General features: G+C 42.0%; 1 protein-coding gene across 1 annotated transcript in view; it reads left to right on the plus strand.

Annotated features, from left to right (window-relative positions):
- The window catches only part of LOC129866606 (CD82 antigen-like), a 54,473-nt gene that overhangs the window by 28,205 nt on the left and 4,513 nt on the right, over nt 1–21,755 (plus strand). The window contains exons 4-7 of the mRNA XM_055939361.1: nt 9,676–9,800; nt 13,538–13,612; nt 15,738–15,836; nt 19,759–19,932. Of these exons, the coding sequence (XP_055795336.1) occupies nt 9,676–9,800; nt 13,538–13,612; nt 15,738–15,836; nt 19,759–19,932 (473 nt within the window). The remainder of the gene's footprint in view (nt 1–9,675; nt 9,801–13,537; nt 13,613–15,737; nt 15,837–19,758; nt 19,933–21,755) is intronic.

Genomic DNA, 21,755 nt, shown 5'->3' on the forward strand with positions numbered 1-21,755 from the left:
GCATCGAAGCTGTAAAACAGCTAATAACAAAAAAAAATTGAGAGGACATTAACAACCTTGTGTAACATCAATTCACCTCCCAAGTTTAGATCAGAAGAATAACCTCATACAATGCAATGAAAATAATATTCACCTGAAGTGCTGGTACTGCTTGATCTGTGGCAGCGGCCTGAACTACGGAGTCAGGTTTTGTTGCAAGCCATAGCTTTCCACCAGGAAGTGAATGTCCGGACTGTGGTGGAGCTTGTGCATGGTCCGCCAGGCACAATACCAGAGCACAAACTTTTTCTTGTTTTGACCACTGCAGACAGACTGCTCACTGTAAACAAGTGCTTGCTTGAGCCAGCTCTCTTTTTGATGGGAAGCATTAGATCATTCTCCTTATATGACTGGTGGAGGAGAGTCAGGCGTGTTCTACTGATGCTGAAAGTCAAATTCCAGATACAAATACTTTAACATTATAATACAATAGATAGCCGTAATCACCGTCAGACACACCTGTCTAACTTGATGGGTCATGTAATCATCTGAACTTTTGTTTAGACATGCCAGCTAAACAATGAACCATAATCCTAATCCATAGAGTACTAGCAATACAAATCAATTGTCATAGCTCGCCAAAGTTAACCAAATAGGTTCAATGTCAGCTAGTTAGCTAGCTAACACTAGCCTATAACTAGCAATGCAAATGATTTTCTGAGATAATATTACTCCACAGATCATACACATAATGTTAGCTAGCGAGCCAGCCACCTAGCGTCAGCTAGCTAGCTAACAGTAAGCTTTAACTTGCAATAAAAACAACTTTCTGACAAAATTAGATACAGTTGAAGTCGTAAGTTTACAGACACCTTAGCCAAATAAAGTTAAATTCAGTTTTTCACAATTCCTGACATTTAATCCTAGTAAAAATTCCCTGTTTTAGGTCAGTTAGGATCACCACTTTATTTTAAGAATGTGAAATGTCAGAATAATAGTAGAGAGAATGATTTATTTCAGTTTTTATTTCTTTAATCACATTCCCAGTGGGCAGAAGTTTACATACACTCAATTAGTATTTGGTAGCATTGCTTTTAAATTGTTTAATTTAGGTCAAACGTTTCGGGTAGCCTCCCACAAGCTTGCCACAATAAGTTGGGTGAATTTTGGCCCATTCCTCCTGACAGAGCTGGTGTAACTGAGTCAGGTTTGTAGGCCTCCTTGCTCGCACACGCTTTTTCAGTTCTGCCCACAAATTTTCTATGGGATTGAGGTCAGGGCTTTGTGATGGCCACTCCAATACCTTGACTTTGTTGTCCTTAAGCCATTTTGCCACAACTTTGGAAGTATGCTTGGGGTCATTGTCCATTTGGAAGACCCATTTTCGACCAAGCTTTAACTTCCTGACTGATGTCTTGAGATGTTGCTTCAATATATCCACATAATTTCCCCCACCCCATGACGCCATCTATTTTATGAAATGCACCAGTCCCTCCTGCTGCAAAGCACCCCCACAACATGATGCTGCCACCCCCGTGCTTCACGGTTAGGATAGTGTTCTTTGGCTTGCAAGCCTCCCCCTTGTTCCTCCTAACATAACGATGGTCATTATGGCCAAACAGTAAAATTTGTTTTTCATCAGACCAGAGGACATTTCTCCAAAAAGTACGATCTTTGTCCCCATGTGCAGTTGCAAACCGTAGTCTGGCTTTTTTATGACGGTTTTAGAGCAGTGGCTTCTTCCTTGCTAAGTGGCCTTTCAGGTTATGTCGATATAGGAATGGTTTTAATGTGGATATAGATACTTTTGTACCTGTTTCCTCCAGCATATTTACTAGGTCCTTTGCTGTTGTTCTGGAATTGATTTGCACTTTTCGCACCAAAACACATTCCTCGCTAGGAGACAGAAAGCGTCTTCTTCCTGAGCGGTTCGACAGCTGCGTGGTCCCATGGTGTTTATACTTGCGTACTATTGTTTGTACAGATGAACATGGTACCTTCAGGCATTTGGAAATTGCTCCCAAGGATGAACAAGACTTGTGGAGGTCTTGCCTGATTTCTTTTGATTTTCCCATTATGTCAAGCAAAGATGCACTGAGATTGAAGGTTGGCCTTGAAGTACGTCCACAGGTACACCCCCAATTGACTCAAATTATGTCAATTAGCCTATCAGAAGCTTCTAAAGTCATGACATCATTTTCTGGAATTTTCCAAGCTGTTTAAAGGCACAGTCGACTTAGTTTATGTAAACTTCTTATCCACTGGAATTGTGATACAGTGAATTGTAAGTGAAACAATCTGTCTGTAAACAATTGTTGAAAAATGACTTGTGTCATGTACAAAGTAGATGTCCTAACCGACTTGCCAAAACTATAGTTCTTCAACAAGAAATTTGTGGAGTGGTTGAAAAACAAGTTTTAATGACTCCAACCTAAGTATGTAATCTTCCGACTTCAACTGTATGTATAATATCTGAATTTGTAGCTAGACTCTTACCCGTATACATGGATGAATGCTTCACAATAGACTGCAACCCCTTTCATTAAATAACACGTCCTGTGTCATTTCCCTTTTTTTTCTACAGCTTGCTTGGCCCGTTGTGTCAAGTCACTCTAGTTCACATCGTCTGATTCATTTTCAGAGTCAGAGAGAGTGAGCATGGTACGATTGTCCTCCTCAAAGTAATCCATCACAACTTTTTCCCACTGACCTTTGGCGATAGCGCCTGATAAATTCAGGGCAGCAATGTTATTGAGAGAAGTAGCAACACATTTGCAGGTCTCCATGGCTAACGTTATATCTTTATAAAAAAACTGCAGTAGAAAGGATTATCGACTCATAACGAGCAGCTCATGTCATAGACAGAAGACGCTACACGGCAGACCAATCCGAAACTCATCTCTCGGCATGTCCAGCCCATTCATTATCTCAGCCAATCATGGCTAGCGGGAAGGTTCCTGACTTTTTCTGTGGCTAAATGGCACAGATGGCATTCATGTTTGTTATTAAGGCACATGAAAGTTCAAATATTCAAGAAGGCATTTCTGCCCGAAAACCCATTTAGATTTTTTTTTTTTTTTTAACATTAAAGTTCAAACGCCTCTCCTGTGAAGTCGTGACTTGCGACATACGCCTAGTTTCATTAAACGAGTCATATATGCAGGTACAGACACATATGGTTAGATCTGTTTCAATACCTTACGTGCCGTGTGAAGAGGTAGCAGATATCCCCACCATCTTTTCTGCTTTAGTTTTATTGGTTTCTTATAGACACTGCAAGTCAGTAGGAAGCCCAGTCTCATTCTGTAGCCTAAGGCCATCAAGGGAAACATGGATGGAAAACCACCTTTTATAAATCTACCTTATCCATTATAAATGCTGTCAATGTGTTCAGCTTCAGCAACAGATGGAGCTACAGACGAGCATAAAGTTGATCCTCTCCCTTCAATGATTCTTCTTTTGATCTGGAAGTCATACATATCCAACTTTCTATTTGAACTACTCTTGGAAATGTACTTCTCTTGGCGTGTAGGATTTTTTTCCTGCATAACTCTGAACTTAATTCTAGTTGATTGTATTCCATCAACGAGTTGTATTGCTGGAGCGAGCAGTGAGATTTCTCTCAGAAGGTTAGGTGGAGTAGTAGATCGTCTATATTTAGTCTGGAGAGAGTATTAACTGGCCAGAACTGGAAGTGTTTCCCGGACCTCTCTTCCCTGTGACACGCATACTCACACACGCACACGCACACACAGAAACTTAACATGTTCCCGGACCTCAGGCCTGGCCTGGGTCCTCCCTCCTCTCTTCCCTGTGGTCATCATTTTCCACTGGGTCTCCTTTAAAAAAAGATTACTCATCTCATGGGACTTTTTGGCTAAATAAAGGCTCAATTAAATATATCACTGAGGGATGGAGATTCTGGAAGATTAATTTCCCTCTTGATGTTTTCCAAGGTCACTGAATGTTGATTGATGCCTGCTGCTTAGCCTAGGCGATCATCCCTCTCTGCTGATCTAGGACCGGTTTCCCCCTGCCATATAATCTTATTCATTATAATCTAAAAGGCGTACCCAATCCTGAATCAGCTCTACTAATACTCTGACACTCATTGTGAATATGGGATACTGAACCACCCTGGATCTGTTCTGACCAAGGTCGGGTGTCTGGGACATAACACAAAGCACAGCCCTGGCCCCAGTCTCTTTATCAAGCATTGTTTTTATTATTCAGCTGTTCCTCTACAGATAGCTGAGATCCTGTATGCTCCCCCTATTCCCTCGGACCATACCCTTACCCTTTTCCCCCAGGACTCCCTTTTTCACATAACAAAATGCCCCCAACCTAGGACATATATAGACTTGTTTTAAGCTTATTACCTGCAATTCTACGTAGGTTAACAAGAATAATAAAATTTATAATAATTGATGAAGGAAAATAAAATCTAGACCCGATTTCCCCAAATATTATTCCACTACCAAATGTTTTATTATCATCTATATAAACCCTCAATTTAATTATACATATTATTTTTTACAGAAAGTGAATTGATCAATTGATAGCGACAGTCACCCATTGTATAAGATTACTTCCCAAGTCAATTTGTAATGACTCCTCAACTTTAAAGGTTGTAGCTCAGCTCCTGAATGTCATAGAGAGAAACCATGTGCATCAGAGTCGTGTCTTCCTCTGGCATTTTACCGCTTGCTTCTAGCCTAAAGCATCATGGATTTATGCGTTGTTTTAAATCTACCCCTCAAATCAAGAAGGTTGGGAACCCTTAGGATATCCCCTCTTCCTTCTCGAGGGGCTCACTATACTCATTCTCCTTTTTCTCCCCCTTCCTCCTCCATGGGGACCGACTCTCTGAGTCCAGCTGTTCCACCATGGGAGTAGCTACTGTTCTCTCTCTATCAGTGCCACTCTGTTAGTAGTTCACCATAGTGACGCGCGCGACACACAGTTCATCATTGGAGTGCTCGCGAAAACACAGCTTGCCATATATTTAAACAAAAGACCTTGGCCTTGGTGAGGGAGATCTGCGATCTTGTGCCAAAACTCAGTGTGATAGTATGATCTGCTTGGCTATACTTCAGTTAAGATGAGAGAAAGATTATAGCTCATAGAAAGATTTGTTCAATGTACACCAACACACACTTTGTGAGGTAAAAATATGTATTATATCCATTGTACAGGTTGGATTTGGGTTCAATCTCAAACTGCTGCATTTATCAGTTTAGCTCAGGGAAAGTTTTCAGTTTACATGTATCCTACACCGAATCTTGTTGAGGTAAAAACGTGATATTTTATATCCGTCTTACAGATTGAATTTGAGTTCGATGTGGAATCACTGTGTTTAAAATGAGAATATGTACTCCATTTGAAGCGTTCATTCGGTATTTGAATACAGACTAAATATGTTGCCCTAGCTGGAAATGTTTATACATTGAACCCTGCTATGCCAAATAATCCCCCTAAGTCTGAGCAGCTGCTGGTTTCCAAATGGCACCCTATGGGCCCTGGTCGAAAGGGAATAGGGTGCCATTTCGGACGCAGCCTCGAACTCTTTAAATGTACGTTTCTGTGGAAACCACCAGAGGAACTATTTTGGAAGTTCCAGGGGAAGGAGACCTACTTGGAAATGTGCCATAGTACAAGACAGAGTAGAGCAGAGAACACATCCTGACTACAGGGAAAAGTTGTGTTTTAGCTACGCTACCACTAGAGAATACAGATGTGTTACGTGGAGCGACACAGGGGAACCCAAGAGCAGACTCAGATGAGGAAACAGGGATGAACGTATTTACCAAAATATTTATTGTTACTCAGAGAGATATGGAGTGCAGATCCGGGGAAGCTCGGATGAGTTGCAGAAAAACCAGATGTGGAGACTGAGGTTGGAGTTAGCTGAGTAGAACAGGGTAAACAGATCCTGAGGGGAATCCAAGGTAGTTGGGTGGTGAGATGTGGAACAGGAGACAGGAGCCAGAGACAGAGCGGTAAATGCCATGAGAGGATAAACGGTGTCAGGCAGGGTAACAGGCACAGCAGAGTAACAGGATCTTGAATAATCATAAATGGCTAGAATCGTGAACTGACTGAGCAGAGATTATGATCGGGCAGAGTGGAAGTGGCAGGACTGAGTATTTGTAGAGGTCTTGATTATGGAACGAGTTGCAGCTGGTAGGGATCTGCTCTGACTCCAGCACACCTGTCTCCAACCACACAATCACACAGAGAGGGAGAGCGAGTGTACAGGGGGAGTAACTGCAGGTCAAGAAGACACCGGTTGAACACCAGAGGGCGTAGCGGGAGCAGATGTGACAAGATGTGCATTCGGAGAGAAGTTACTAGTCTGAAGGCTTTGAGATCCTGCTTTTAGAAAGTATCCTGCTGTGAAATGAAGCCTGCATGCAAGTTTCACTGTTTTGTTTGCTAACTTTTCTGTCACCAACGACCTTGGTCAGAGTTTGGAAGTATTGGTCTGATCTCTGTCAGTCCACTGTGTTCCTTACTTTGTGCTTTGAGTCTTACAGTATAGTACACTGGTGCTCAGTACAACTACTCCTCTCTCTCCTCTATTTCCGCAAAGAATCTGTGTTTTGCAGTGAGAGGCTCCTGTCAGCAGATGCCAAGTGCTGTGAGACAGGTGGAGCTTAGATCGGTGTTTTCTGTGTGTGAGCCCTTTAACTAGCTTATTTCAGTATGGCTCTGTAGTGCCGTGTGTGTGTAACACACACACGCACATTGGAGAGGGCTTTACTGGATATAGATCAGTGTGTGTGTGTGTTACATCCCCATAAATTATAGTCCTGAGCCACATACAGTCTGTCTATATGGGGTGTCCTGCTCTGTACTTAGTAGTAGACCCACCCTGAGAAATCCAGGCCTTTTCATTATCCCATAACCACTGCCACTGACATATGCATGCATGTAGGTTATTAGTGTGTGTATAAAGTATAGATGTATGTGTTTTTGCCTGTCTGAAGTGGGATAGCCTATATATGTCTGTCTGTACACAGTACATACACACAGTGGTGTACTGTACTATGCTGACTTGGTTTACTTTCACTATAGCTATACTGTAGACTAGATATATGATTATACAGGCATTGTTTATCCTTCATGGACATGACGGGTCAATTGCAACGAAGAGGCAGAACTTAACGTGCCCCTACAGGTTAACACTGTATTTCTTAAAACGATACTAACGGGAGATAACATGCACCTGCGTGTGAAAACAAAGTTGTTTGCAACAAAACATTCTTACAGATCAGTTGATCTCTTATGTTACCTTGCCATGTGATTATGATATGATTATGATACTAGACAGCTGCGTCTACGTTCTGGACTCCCGCGGAAACAGTAAGACTTATTAGAGTATAACAATATAGAAATAGTGGGCTGTTTCACCTTCAATGGAAAAAAGAATATGTGTGCTATTTGAAATAACTTTATTACACTACATTTTCACTTGATAAAAAAACATCATTATATAGGCCTAACGCATCATGATTGACTTCATTTAATACACATTTCAAATATGGACAGTCCAGGGATATTTCCCCCAATCTTGATAAGAAATGACCATACTTTCTTTTAAAATAAATAATAAAACAACAATAGGCTACACAAATAGTAGTTTACCATTCATATAAGGTGGCTGGCATTGCCACAATATAGATTTAACAAAGGCAGGTGCTGAAATTAATATATTCTGCACTCTGAGCCAATACTTGGAAGTGACTTATTGTGTTTTATCTTTAGAGCATTTTGGCTGGTTTGATGTGACTATATTGTGATTTGTATTATTCACGGAACAGGGTTGAGTAAAGGTTATTATGCAGTATATAGGACTCTCTGGTTCTTCTGGCCGTGTCCCCAGGGATTTGGAGCCGTGTCCCAGGTCTAGAGCTATGAGCCAGGCTTAATTTCAAACAGAGATTGGGCTTCTGGAGCTTCTCTGGACCTCCTCCAAGAGAGAGAAAGAGATAAAAGACAAGAGGTCTTCGATCTCTCACAGCCAGTCAGCCATGAAAAATATCTAAAGAGAAGTGAACTACAGCACATTCGGGAAGTATTCAGCCTTATTCTAAAATTGATTAAAAAAAATCAAAGCAAAAACAGGTTTTTAGAATATTTACATAGGTCTTCAAACCCTTTGCTATGAGTCTCGAAATTGAGCTCAGGTGCACCCTGTTTCCATTGATCATCCTTAAGATGTCTATACAACTTGATTGGAGTCCACCTGTGGTCAATTTAATTGATTGGACATGATTTGGAAAGGCACTCGCCAGCTCCGAGACAGGATTATGTCGAGGCACAGATCTGGGGAAGGGTAACAAAAGATTTCTGCAATATTTAAGGTCCCCAAGAACACAGTGACCTCCATCATTCTTAAATGGAATACGTTTGGAACCACCAAGACACTCTTCTTAGAGCTGGCCGCCTCGCCAAACTGAGCAATCTAGGGAGAAGGGCCTTGGTCAGGGAAGTGACCAAGAACCCGACAGAGCTCCAGAGATCCTCTGTGGAGATGGGAGAACCTTCCAGAAGGACAATCATCTCTGCAGCACTCCACCAATCAGACCTTTATGGTAGAGTGGCCAGACGGAAGCCACTCACTCCACAGTAAAAAGCACATGACAACCCACTTGGAGTTTGCCAATAGGCAAAATAGATTCTCTGGTCTGATGAAACCAGATTGAACCCTTTGGTCTAAATGCCAAGCATCACGTCTGGAGGAAACCAGGCACCGCTCATCACCTGGCCAATAGCATTTCTACGTTGAAGCATGGTGGTGGCAGCATCGTGCTACCTGGATGTTTTTCAGCGGCAAGGACTGGGAGACTAGTTAGGATCAAGGGAAAAATTAACAAAGCAAAGTACAGAGAGATACTTGGTGAAACCCTACTCCAGAACACTCAGGACCTCAGACTGGGGCAAAGGTTCACCTTCCAACAGGACAACGACCCAAAGCACACTGGCCCAGCCAGAGCTCGGACTTGAACCCGATCTAACATCTCTGGAGGGACCTGAAAATAGCTGTGCAGCGACGCTAACAGACCTTGAGAGGATCAGCGGAGAAGAATAGGAGAAACTCCCCAAATACAGGTGTGCCAAGCCTGAAGAGGCATACCCAAGAAGACTCGAGGCTGTAATCGCTGCCAAAAGTGCTTCAACAAAGTACAGAGTGAAGGTTCTGAATACTTATGTGAATGTGACATTTCCATTTTTTTTATTTTACATAATTTAGCGAAACATTATTTTTTTTAAACTGTTTTTGCTTTGTCATTATGGGGTATTGTGTGTAAACTGATGAGGGGAAAAAATATTTAATTCATTTTAAAATAAGGCTGTAATGTAACAAAATGTGGAAAACAACAAGGGTTCTCAATACTTTGTGAATGCGCTGTATCTCCACCTTTGCTCTGGTGGGCCATTGCTAGAATGTTTAGAATGCCTCATTTGAGCCCTGGTCTGTGGCAGACCGCATTGCTTTGCTTGACTATGGTACTTCTGAATGCACAGGTTAGATGGTACTTCACCTGCCACATGTGCATACCTTTTTAGTTGAGCGTACCTTTTAGTCCAGGAGTAGGCCTGATTTTAGCAAGTGGGTAATATGGATTCTGGTTTAGTGTATGGTCTGTTGTGGGCTGAGGGTTTACCTTTTCCACTATGTCTTCCCTACAGAGGAATCCTCTACCACCCTGAAGGTAGTGTCCTACATTTTCATCAGTGTGGGGTCTCTCTCCATGGCCATGGGCTTCCTGGGCTGTATAGGAGCCATCTATGAGATACGCTGCCTGCTGGGCCTGGTGAGTAAACACACACACCGAGTAATATGAAGTGGAAATATGATGTAAACCCTTTGGAATTAACTGGATTTCTGCATAAATTGGTCATCAAATTTGATCTTCATCTAAGTCACAACAATAGACAAACACAGTCTGCTTAAACTAATAACACACAAACAATTATACTTTTTCATGTCTTTATTGAACACACCGTATAAACATTCACAGTGTAGGGTGGGGAAAGTATGTGAACCATTGGATTTAATTATGGCTGCAAGCCCGAGGTCGGTACACTTATGACAACATCCAGCTCAATTGCAGGGTGCGAAATTCAAAATCTATTTTTTTTAAATATTTAACTTTCACACATTAACAAGTCCAATACAGCATTTGAAAGATAAACATCTTGTGAAACCAGCCAACGTGTCCGATTTTTAAAATGTTTTACAGCAAAAACACCACGTATATTTATGTTAGTTCACCACCAAATACAAAAGAGGACAGACATTTTTCACAGCACAGGTAGCATGCACAAAGCCAACCTAACTAACCAAGATCCAACCAAACAAACCTAGAAACAACTTCCTCAGATGACAGTCCAATAACATGTTACACAATAAATCTATATTTTGTTCGAAAAATGTGCATATTTGAGCTATAAATCAGTTTTACATTGATGCTACCACCATAGCTACTGTCAGAAATAGCACGGGAGTAGCCAGAGTAAATACAGACACCAACGTCAACTACCTAATTACTCATCATAAAACATTTCAGAAAAATATATGGTGTATAGCAAAATGAAAGACAAAGATCTTGTGAATACAGACAATATTTCCGATTTTTTAAGTGTTTTACAGCGAAAACACAATATATCGTTATATTAGCTTACTGCAATGGCTAACACACAACATAATTGATTCCAAGTAATCGGTAGCGATAGCACAGCTCGACAGATATATGAAATAGCATCCCAAATTGGGTCCTTATCTTTGTGGATCTTCCATCAGAATGTTGTAAAGGGGTCCATTGTCCAGAACCTTCTTTGTTTGGATCCAGAACGAACTATTTCCCTCTTGAATTAGCAAGCACACTGGCCGTGCGGCGCTAACCTCTCCTTCTTGAACAAATTCCTCCAACGCATCACGTCTAAATTCCCGAATAAATTTCAATAATATAATTAAACTATATTGAAAAAACATACTTTAGGATGATATTGTGACATGTATCAAGTAAAATCGAAGCCGGAGATCATATTCACCTATAACGACGGCTTTCCAGGAGGCAATTCCAGGTCCAACTTCGCGCCTTCGAAACAAAAAATAATGGCGGACCTCTCACTCAAAGATGATGTATTCAATCCCTGAACGAGATATTCAAGTCATTTCTGCTCTCACTTCCGCATGACACCCAAGGGAAGGCGTATGACGTGTTCCTATAGTCCCAAGTGACATGCCCTTTTATAGACAAGCTCTTGAAAAAAGACCTCGCATTTGGAAATCTCACTTCCGGATAGGAAATGGGCTGCAGAAAGAGTTCTGGTTCACTTAGAGAAATAATTCAAACTGTTTAAGAAACTAGAGAGTGTTTTCTATCCAATAGTAATGATAATATGCATATTGTACGAGCAAGAATTGAGTAGGAGGCCGTTTGAAATGGGCACGATTTAACTGGCTACTCAATACTTTACCTTGCAGCCATAAGAGGTTATTAATAACTGGTTGACCCTACTTTGGCAGCTATAACCTCAACCAAACGTTTTCTGTAGTTGCGGATCAGACATGCACAACAGTCAGGTGGAATTTTGAACCATTCCTCTTTACAACACTGTCTCAAAACTGCAATATTCTTGGGATGTCTGGTGTGAACCGTTCTCTTGAGGTCATGCCACAGCATCTCAATCGGGTTGAGGTCAGGACTGTTGCATCACCCAACTTCTGTTGAGCTTCAATTGGCAGACAGATAGCCTTACATTCTCCTGCAAAGATCAACTTTTATGATCAATTTATGCAGAAATCCAGATAATTCCAAAGGGTTCACATACTTTTCCTTGCCACTGTACACACAACACCACTACTAACACGCTAATGCTAAACCTAAAGTTTCACATTTCGAATTACGCATTGACTCTTGGGTCTTCAATTCTTATTTTTATGGAAGTGTGTATAGACTAGATGTCGACCGATTATGATTTTTCAACGCCGATACCGAATATTGGAGGACCAAAAAAAGCCGATACCGATTAATCGGCCGATTGATAGATATATATATATATTTGTAATAATGACAATTACAACAATTCTGAATGAACACTTTTATTTTAATTTAATTTAATACATAAATAAAACATCTATTTAGTCTTAAATAAATAATGAAACATGTTCAATTTGGTTAAAATAATGCAAAAACACATTGTTGGAGAAGAAAGTAAAAGTGCAATATGTGCCATGTAAAAAAGCTAACGTTTAAGTTCCTTGCTCAGAACATGAGAACAAAGCTGGTGGTTCCTTTTAACATGAGTCTTCAATATTCACAGTTAAGAAGTTTTAGGTTGTAGTTAATAAAGGAATTATAGGACTATTTCTCTCTATACCATTTGTATTTCATATACCTTTGACTATTGGATGTTCTTATAGGCACTTTAGTATTTCCAGCCTAATCTCAGGAGTTGATAGGCTTGAACAAACTGTTATACAGCGCTGTGCTTCAAGCATTGCGAAGAGCTGCTGGCAAACGCAGGAAAGTGCCTGCTGCTGCCTACCACCGCTTAGTCAGACTGCTCTATCAAATATCAAATCATAGACTTAATTATAATGTAATAAACACACAGAAATACGAGCCATTAATATGGTCAAATCCGGAAACTGTCATTTAAAAATCAAACCGTTTATTCTTTCAGTGAAATACGGAACCGTTCCGTATTTTATCGAACGGGTGGCATCCATAAGTCTAAATATTGCTGTTACATTGCACAACCTTCAATGTTGTCATAATTATGTAAAATTCTGGCAAATTAATTACGGTATTTGTTCGTAAGAAATGGTCTTCACACAGTTCGCAACGAGCCAGGCAGCCCACACTGCTGCATATACCCTGACTCTGCTTGCACTGAACACAAGAGAAGTGACACAATTTCCCTACTTAATATTGCCTTCAAACATGAATGTATGCAGGTTTAAAAATATGCAGGTTTAAAAATATATACTTTTGTATTGATTAAGAAAGGCATTGATGTTTATGGTTCGGTACATTGGTGCAACAACTGTGCTTTTTTCACGAATGCGCTTTGTTAAATCATCACCCGTTTGGCGAAGTAGGCTGTGATTCGATGATAAATTAACAGGTTATTTGCAATGCAGGACAAGCTAGTTAAACTAGTAATATCATCAACCATGTGTAGTTAACTAGTGATTATGTTAAGATTGACTGTTTTTAGAAGATACGTTTAATGCTAGCTACCAAATTACCTTGGCTCCTAGCTGCACTCACGTAACAAGTTGTAAACCTGCCACGCAGTCTCCTAATGGACTGTAATGTAATCGGCCATAATCGGCGTTCAAAAAGGCAGATTACCGATTGTTATGAAAACTTGAAATCGGCCCTAATTAATAGGCCATGCTTGAAGCACATTGATTAACATTCTCTGTAATACTTGGTTTGGCCTGTGTCATGCAAACTAGACCATTGTTGTTTTGAACTGTTATAATGAACCTGTCAAACTCACTTTCCCATGATGCTCTCTGTCTGTCTCTCCCCAGTACTTCACCTGCCTCCTGCTCATCCTCATTGCCCAGGTAACCGCTGGGGTGCTCATCTACATTCAGAGAGACAGGGTGAGTTATACCTTCCTCCCTGTGTCCTTCCCTGTTCTTTCTACCCCACACTCTCTCCATCTTCATCTCCCTCTGCTTCACCCCCTTCATCCTCATACCTCTTTGCCTTCCTTGCCCCCCTTTCCCAATCCCTGCCCCTCTCCCACCCCATCTCCCGAGTCCCGCTCTCCCCCCTTCTCCTTCCCTCTCTTGGCCTCGCAGCTGGGACATATCTTGCATTTCCACTCCCCCCTGCAAAGCTGTACCTTCCCTGACTCCTGGGAAGGCCTTCTCAGAATCCCCCCTCTGACCCCTGACTGTGAAGGAATGGACAGTTAGTGTTGGTGTGATAGGAACAGGGTGTGCCTGGAGTGAAGCATTGTTCTGTGATGAGTCAACGGTTGAGTTCCGATTATCGACCCTTCTCCGGAAGTGTACACTCGTGTACTTCCACTTGAGGATTTAAAAGGATTTAAGAAATATGGTGGAAACTTCCTCCAGCCATGCTTGCTCCAATGCAGTGTTTTTAGGGGGGATTGAACGAGTAGACACTACTGGGTGAAGAGTAGAGAATCGGACCGCAACCCATGAGTGATACCAGTGGAAAGTGAAAGACTGGGAGACTGAGAGCAGGTGGGGTTGAGGGAGAGATGTGTGAAATCTGCAGAGGAAGCGTGTATTGCTGTACTGTGGTGTTGTATGTTTGAGGTTTGATGTGGGGGTGAGGGGTGGTAAAGGTTGCGGAGGGGGGGACGATGTGGAAGGCATTTGCTTGTGAAATGTGTTTCCAGCTCTGTCGTGACGTTTGCCAACTCTGAGCGGCTGGTGAAATGACAGCACGGGGATGGAGACGTGTCATCACGGTGTATGATGTCACGTCACCCCCTATAGGTAGGAGAGGGGCACTAGCAGCACCACAAGGGTTGGTCAACTGTAAATCTACTGTAACTCTTAACATTAAAACAGCATAGATACAAACTTGAGTATGAGCTATTTGAGTTTTTACCAGATTCAAATTGCTCAAGCTCAAGAGGGAAGCTTTTATTTAATTGTTTAACTCAAAATCGAGGTAGAAACTTGTTTGGACTTGTGATTCTTGTTTTATAGAAGAAAGAAGAGTAGGCTAATGGTTGAAATTGGATGTGTGTGTGTGTGTGTGTGAACAAACGGGAGTGTTTTGTTTGAGCCGATCTGACCGGTTTGAGTTCTGTTAGCTCAGCCGTTCCCATGATCCACTTGAATCTCATGACTCACGATAGGTGGGGGTTGCTATGGCTGTTCATGTGTGTGTGTGTGAATGCTTGCTCTCTGTGTTTAGGGTTTACCACAGGCCAGGGCAGGGTGGTACACTTTCCCAGAACTGGGTTGGGCTCCCTCACCTCTCCCCTATTAGGCATGTGGGCTAGGCACAACTCCCCTGCCTCCTTACCATGTGGCCCTGTAATATACACTGAGTGTACAAAACATTAGGAACACCTTCCTAATATTGAGTTGCACCCCCTTTTGCCCTCAGAACAGCCTAAATTAGTCGGTGCATGGACTCTACAAGATGTCGAAAGCGTGTTGACTCCAATGCTTCCCACAGTTGTGTCAAGTTGGCTGGATGTCCTTTGGGTGGTGGACCATTCTGGATACATGCGGGAAACTGTTGAGCGTGAAAAACCCAGCCTGGCACCGAATACCATTCCTCGTTCAAAGGCACTTCAATCTTTTGTCTTGCCAATTCACTCTCAATGGCACACAAACACAATCCATGTCTCAAATGTCTCAAGGTTCAAAAATACTTCTTTAACCTGTCCCTTCCCTGTCATCTACACGGATTGAAGTGGAGTAAACAGGTGACATCAATAAGGGATCATAGCTTTCACCTGGATTCACCTGGTCAGTCTATTCCATGAAAAGAGCAGGTGTTCTTAATGTTTTGTACACTTAGTGTATAGCTTGTTGTCATTATTTGTATATAGAAAGGCAATTGAAACATGACATTGTGCTGTTTATGTGTGCGTTATTACCCATGCTCTGTGCTATATTCAAGTCTCATAATATTAGTGCATCATGCCTAGATAATATTAGTATCGTTTCTTGTCCTAACTTTGAAAGTTAAATTAGCTCATGCATGTATTATTTCCTTTGTCTCCCTATGCAGCTGAAGCATGAGATGTCCAACATCATCAAGGGGATGTTGGTCAACTACACTGGTCAGAACAGGACCACAGAACACACCTGGGACTATGTACAGAGGACGGTGAGTAACGGGACCTGCCTTAGTTTCCACTTTATCAACGTTGATGTTTACACTGAACACAACAGAAACGCAACATGTAAAGTGCTGGTCCCATGTTTCATGAGCTGAATAAAAGATCCCAGAAAAGTTCCATGCGCAGAAAAAGCTTATTTCTCTCAAATGTTGTGCACAAATGTGTTTACATCCCTGTTAGTGAGCATTTCTCCTTTGTCAATATAATCCATCCACCTGAAGCTGATTAACCTGTCTAGGATTTTTTTTTAAATATTTAACTTTCACACATTAAAGTCCAATACAGCTAATGAAAGACACAGATCTTGTGAATCCAGCCAACATGTCCGATTTTTTAAATGTTTTACAGGGAAGACACAATATGTAAAGATGTACATCTATTACCTAAAAACACATTAGCATAATCCACCATCTTTTATTTGTCCACCAACACCAGTAGCTATCACCAATTCGGCTAAACTAAGATATTTATAGCCCCTAACCAAGAAAAAAACTCATCAGATGACAGTCTGATAACATATTTATGGTATGGGATAGGTTTTGTTAGAAAAAAGTGCATATTTCAGGTAGATGGCATAGGTTACAATTGCACCCACCGTCACAAATGGACAAGAAAAACTACATAGAGCAACGTGTTTACCTACTTACTAATCATCAAACATTTCGTAAAAATACACAGCATACACTAATCGAAAGACACAGATCCTGTGAATACAGACAATATTTCAGATTTTCTAAGTGTCTTACAGCGAAAACACAATAAATCGTTATATTAGCATAGCACATAGCACCCCAGCATTGATTCTAGCCAAAGTGAGCGATAATGTCAACATCGCCAAAATATATTAATTTTTTCACTAACCTTCTCAGAATTCTTCAGATGACACTCCTGTAACATCATATTACACAATCCATATAGAGTTTGATCGAAAATGTTTATATTTAGCCACCAAAATCATGGTTAGACAATGTGAAATGTAGCCCAGCTGGTGAGAAAATGTCCGTGCGCCATATTAGACAGTGATCTACTCTTATACATAAATACTCATAAACGTGACTAAAAAATATAGGGTGGACAGGGATTGATAGACAATTTAATTCTTAATACAATCGCGGAATTACATTTTTTAAATTATCCTTACTTTTCAATACAGTTTGCGCCAAGCGAAGCTACGTCAAAAAACATGGCGTCCTAAGCCACTAACATTTTTCGACAGAAACACGATTTATCATAATAAAAATGTCCTACTTTGAGCTGTTCTTCCATCAGTATCTTGGGCAAAGGATCCTTTCTTGGGTCTAATCGTCTTTTGGTGGAAAGCTGTCCTCTTGCCATGTGGAAATGCCAACTGCGTTCGGGATGAACTGGAAGCGTGCCCAGCAATTCACAGCGTTTCAGAAATAAATGTCCCAAAATCGCACTAAACGGATATAAATTGCTATAAAACGCTTTAAATTAACTACCTTATGATGTTTTTAACTCCCATAACGAGTAGAAACATGACCAGAGTAATATTACTCCCTCCACTAATGCTTGGAACAAGTGCGGGTCGATGTCCTCCAGGCGCATTACGCAGCAAGAAAAGAGTTCCTAGCTACAGGGTTTTTTAATTTGTAGTGCCTGTGAACGCGCAATCGACCCCATTCAAATCGTCATCACGTAAAGGCATCCAGGGGAAGACGTAAGCAGTGTCCGTATACTCATAGCAATAACTGCGGCCTTTTAACTGACTCCAGATCAGGGGTCAAAATTTCTGAAATCTGACTCCATGTCAGGGAAATTGCTGTAGAATGACTTCTGTTCCACTTAGAGACAAAATTTCAACTCCTATAGAAACTATAGACTGTTTTCTATCCAATAATAATAATAATATGCATATTGTACGATCAAGAATTTTGTGGGAAGCCGTTTCAAAAATTACACGATTAGCATAAATAGTGACAACAGCGCCCCCATCCTCAACAGGTTAAACAGCATGATCATTAACCTCTCTAGGGGGTGTGGGACGGTAGCGTCCCACCTGGCCAACATCCAGTGTAATTGCAGAGCGCCAAATTCAAATTAAATTACTATAAATATTTAACTTTCATGAAATCACAAGTGTAATACATCAAAATAAAGCTTATCTTGTTGTTAATCCAGCCGGCGTGTCAGATTTCAAAAAGGCTTTTCGGCGAAAGCACACCATGCGATTATCTGAGGACAGCGCTCAGCACACAAAACATTACATACAGTTACCAGCCAAGTAGATTAGTCACGAAAGTCAGAAATAGCAATAGAATTAATCACTTACCTTTGATGATCTTCATATGGTTGCACTCACAAGACTCCCAGTTACACAATAAATGTTAGTTTTGTTCGATAAAGTCCCTCTTTATATCCAAAAACCTCCATTTTGTTGGCGCGTTTTGTTCAGTAATCCAATGGCTCAAATGCAGTCACAAGAGGCAAATCCCAAATAGTATCCGTATAGTTCGTAGAAACATGTCAAACGATGTTTATAATCAATCCTCAGGTTGTTCTTAGCCTAAATAATCGATAATATTTCAACAGAACAATAGCATCGTCAATATAAAAGAAAAACAAGAAAGGCGCGCTCTCGGTCGTGCGCAGGAAACAGCTCTGGGGACATCCCACTATCCACTGACTCAAAGTTGTCATTCTCCCTCATTTTTCAGAATAAAAGCCTGAAACAATGTCTAAAGACTGTTCACAGCTAGTGGAAGCCATAGGGAACGGAATCTGGGTCCTATCCCTTTAAATGGTGGATAGGCTTTCATTGGAAAAACATTTCAAAATAATGGCACTTCCTGGATGGATTTTCCTCAGGTTTTCACCTACCATTTTAGTTCTGTTATACTCACAGACATTATTTTTAACAGTTTTAGAAACTTTGGAGTGTTTTCTATCCAAATCTACTAATTATATGCATATCCTAGCTTCTGGGCCTGAGTAGCAGGCAGTTTACTTTGGGCATGCTTTTCATCCGGAGGTGAAAATAGTACCCCCTACCCTAGTGAGGTTAAACATGTGCACCTTGTGCTTGGAACAATAAAAGGCCACTCTAAAATGTGCAGTTTTGTCAAACAACACAATGCCACAGATGTCTCAAGTTTTGAGGGAACACGCATTTGGCATGCTGACTGCAGGAATGTCCACCAGAGCACTTGCTAAAGAATTGAATGTTAATTTCTCTACCATAAGCCGCATTCAACGTTGTTTTAGAGAATTTGCATCCCAATCACAGACCACGTGTAACCACGCCAACCCAGGACGTCCACATCGGCTTCTTCACCTGCGGGATCGTCAGAGGGGGTGCGGAGGAGTATTTCTGTCTGAAATACACCCCTTTTGTGATGAAAAACTCATTATGATTGTATGGGCCTGTCTCCCAGGCCCACCAATGGCTGCACCCCTGCCCAGCCATGTGAAATCCATAGATTAGTGCCTAATGAATTTATTTAAATTGACTGATTTCCTTATATGAACTGTAAGTCAGCAACATCTCTGAAATTGTTTCATTTGCGTTTATACTTTTGTTCAGTATAGTTCAGTTGTCAACTGAATGTGATACTGTGCTTTCAAAAGCACAAGCACTCTCACGGCGCTACTTATTCCAAAGGTTTCCACTTTAACATCCCCCTCCCCTGTTCATTCTTGCATATCTGGCTCTCCTGCCAAGCCTATCACCCCATAATGTTCATGCGAGCATCAGGCAAGGAGTGTTGGGTTTCTTCTGCTGTTTGAACACTGTTTCAGCAAAGAATTTAACTGGTACATATGAATCATGCTTTCTCTCCCTATTTCTCTTTCTTTTGTTCTTTCTTTCTGCCAATCCCCCCTCTCTCTCTCTCCCCCATCCTCTTCCCACCTCCCTGTCCTGCCTCCACCCCCCCCCCCCCCTTCCAGATGAAGTGCTGTGGTTGGACTGGCCCAGGCAACTGGTCGGAGAATGTATGGATCAGGAACAGTTCTGTCTCCATGTACCCCTGCTCCTGTCGGAACGAAACCTTGCCCGGGACAGATGTCAGGGAGACAGGGCTCTGTGAACACTTGTCCAACGACCTGCCGGTCTACGAAACGGTATGTTGAAGGGGGGAGATAGAGAGAGGGGGCGACAGATGTCAAGGAGTAGGCTGTGTGAACACCTGTCTACTGACCTGCCTGTCTACAAAAATGGTATGTTGGAGAGGGGGAAGGGATCAGAGCTAAAGAGAGAAGATGGGAGAGGGGGGACTGACATTAGACCATGCTCTACCGATCTGCCAGTCTACGAAACGGTATGGAGGGAGGGTGGGGGACAGATGTCAAGGAGACTGGGCTCTGTGAACACCTGTCTGCTGACCTTCCTGTATACGAAGTAGTATGGAGGGAGGGAGAGGGACAGATGTCAAGGAGACTGGGCTCTGTGAACACCTGTCTGTTGACCTGCCTGTATACGAAGTAGTATGGAGGGAGGGTGGGGGACAGATGTCAAGGAGACTGGGCTCTGTGAACACCTGTCTGCTGACCTGCCTGTATACGAAGTAGTATGGAGGGAGGGAGAGGGACAGATGTCAAGGAGACTGGGCTCTGTGAACACCTGTCTGCTGACCTGCCTGTATACGAAGTAGTATGGAGGGAGGGAGAGGGACAGATGTCAAGGAGGCTGGGCTCTGTGAACACCTGTCTGCTGACCTTCCTGTATACGAAGTAGTATGGAGGGAGGGAGAGGGACAGATGTCAAGGAGACTGGGCTCTGTGAACACCTGTCTGTTGACCTGCCTGTATTTGAGCCACACCCTGGCTCTTGTTCATTAGGGCAAAACCGTAGCTAAACTTATCTGTTTATATTTCATTTGAACAGAAAATGTATTTTTAGCAAAGGTCTGTCTCATCTCATTACAAAGTTGTATTCCTATATGAATCTAATCAGACTCCACCTGACCATCCGACAGCAACCTAGTCATGTCACAGATGGTAATTCAGGAAGGCAGGACTACAGTAGTACTTAATCACCCTGCTACTGTATGTTGACAGCAGCAATCCCTGCTGTTTGTGTTGAGTCTCTATTCACACAGCAGAGACACACACACAGCAGAGGGCCAATGAATGTTTCCTATGTTTTTCCCGTAAGGCTGTTGGACTGTTATTATAGAGGGATCCTTTTTATGTTCTCTCTTTCCAGCCAGCCTCTGGTTGTTATTCTACCGCTCTACAGGCCCCGCCAAAGACAACACACACACTCACACACACACCGGTATGCATGCTGCACTGAGCCTCGTCCAAAGACAACAGTGGTGTTTGGAGAGCACTCTGTGTCCTGACTCGTTTTGATCATCCCTTTATTCATACCTCTTTCTGCACACCTCTCTCTCCCTCTCTTTCCCTGTATCTATTTCTCTCCCCCTCTCTATTTCTCTCAATCTCTCTCTCTTCAGGAGAATTCTGAAGAGACTCCGGGATGCTGGCCTTCTAGGCAAAGTTGCAAAGAAAAAGCCATGTCTCAGACTGGTCAATAAAAATAAAAGATTAAGATGGGCAAAATAACACAGACACTGGACAGAGGAACTCTGCCTAGAAGGCCAGCATCCCGGAGTCGCCTCTTCACTGTTGACGTTGAGACTGGTGATTTGTGGGTACTATTTAATGAAGCTGCCAGTTGAGGACTTGTGAGGCGTCTCTCTCTCAAACTAGACACTCTAATGTACTTGTCCTCTTGCTCAGTTGTGCACCGGGGCCTCCCACTCCTCTTTCTATTTTGGTTAGAGACAGTTTGCGCTGTTCTGTGAAGGGAGTAGTACACAGCGATGTACGAGATCTTCAGTGTCTTGTCAATGTCTCGCATGGAACAGCCTTCATTTTTCAGAACAAGAATAGACTGACGTGTTTCAGAAGAAAGGTCTTTGTTTCTGGCCATTTCGAGC

This window comes from Salvelinus fontinalis, chromosome 12, assembly GCF_029448725.1.
Source record: "Salvelinus fontinalis isolate EN_2023a chromosome 12, ASM2944872v1, whole genome shotgun sequence".
Taxonomy (NCBI): Eukaryota; Metazoa; Chordata; class Actinopteri; order Salmoniformes; family Salmonidae; genus Salvelinus; species Salvelinus fontinalis.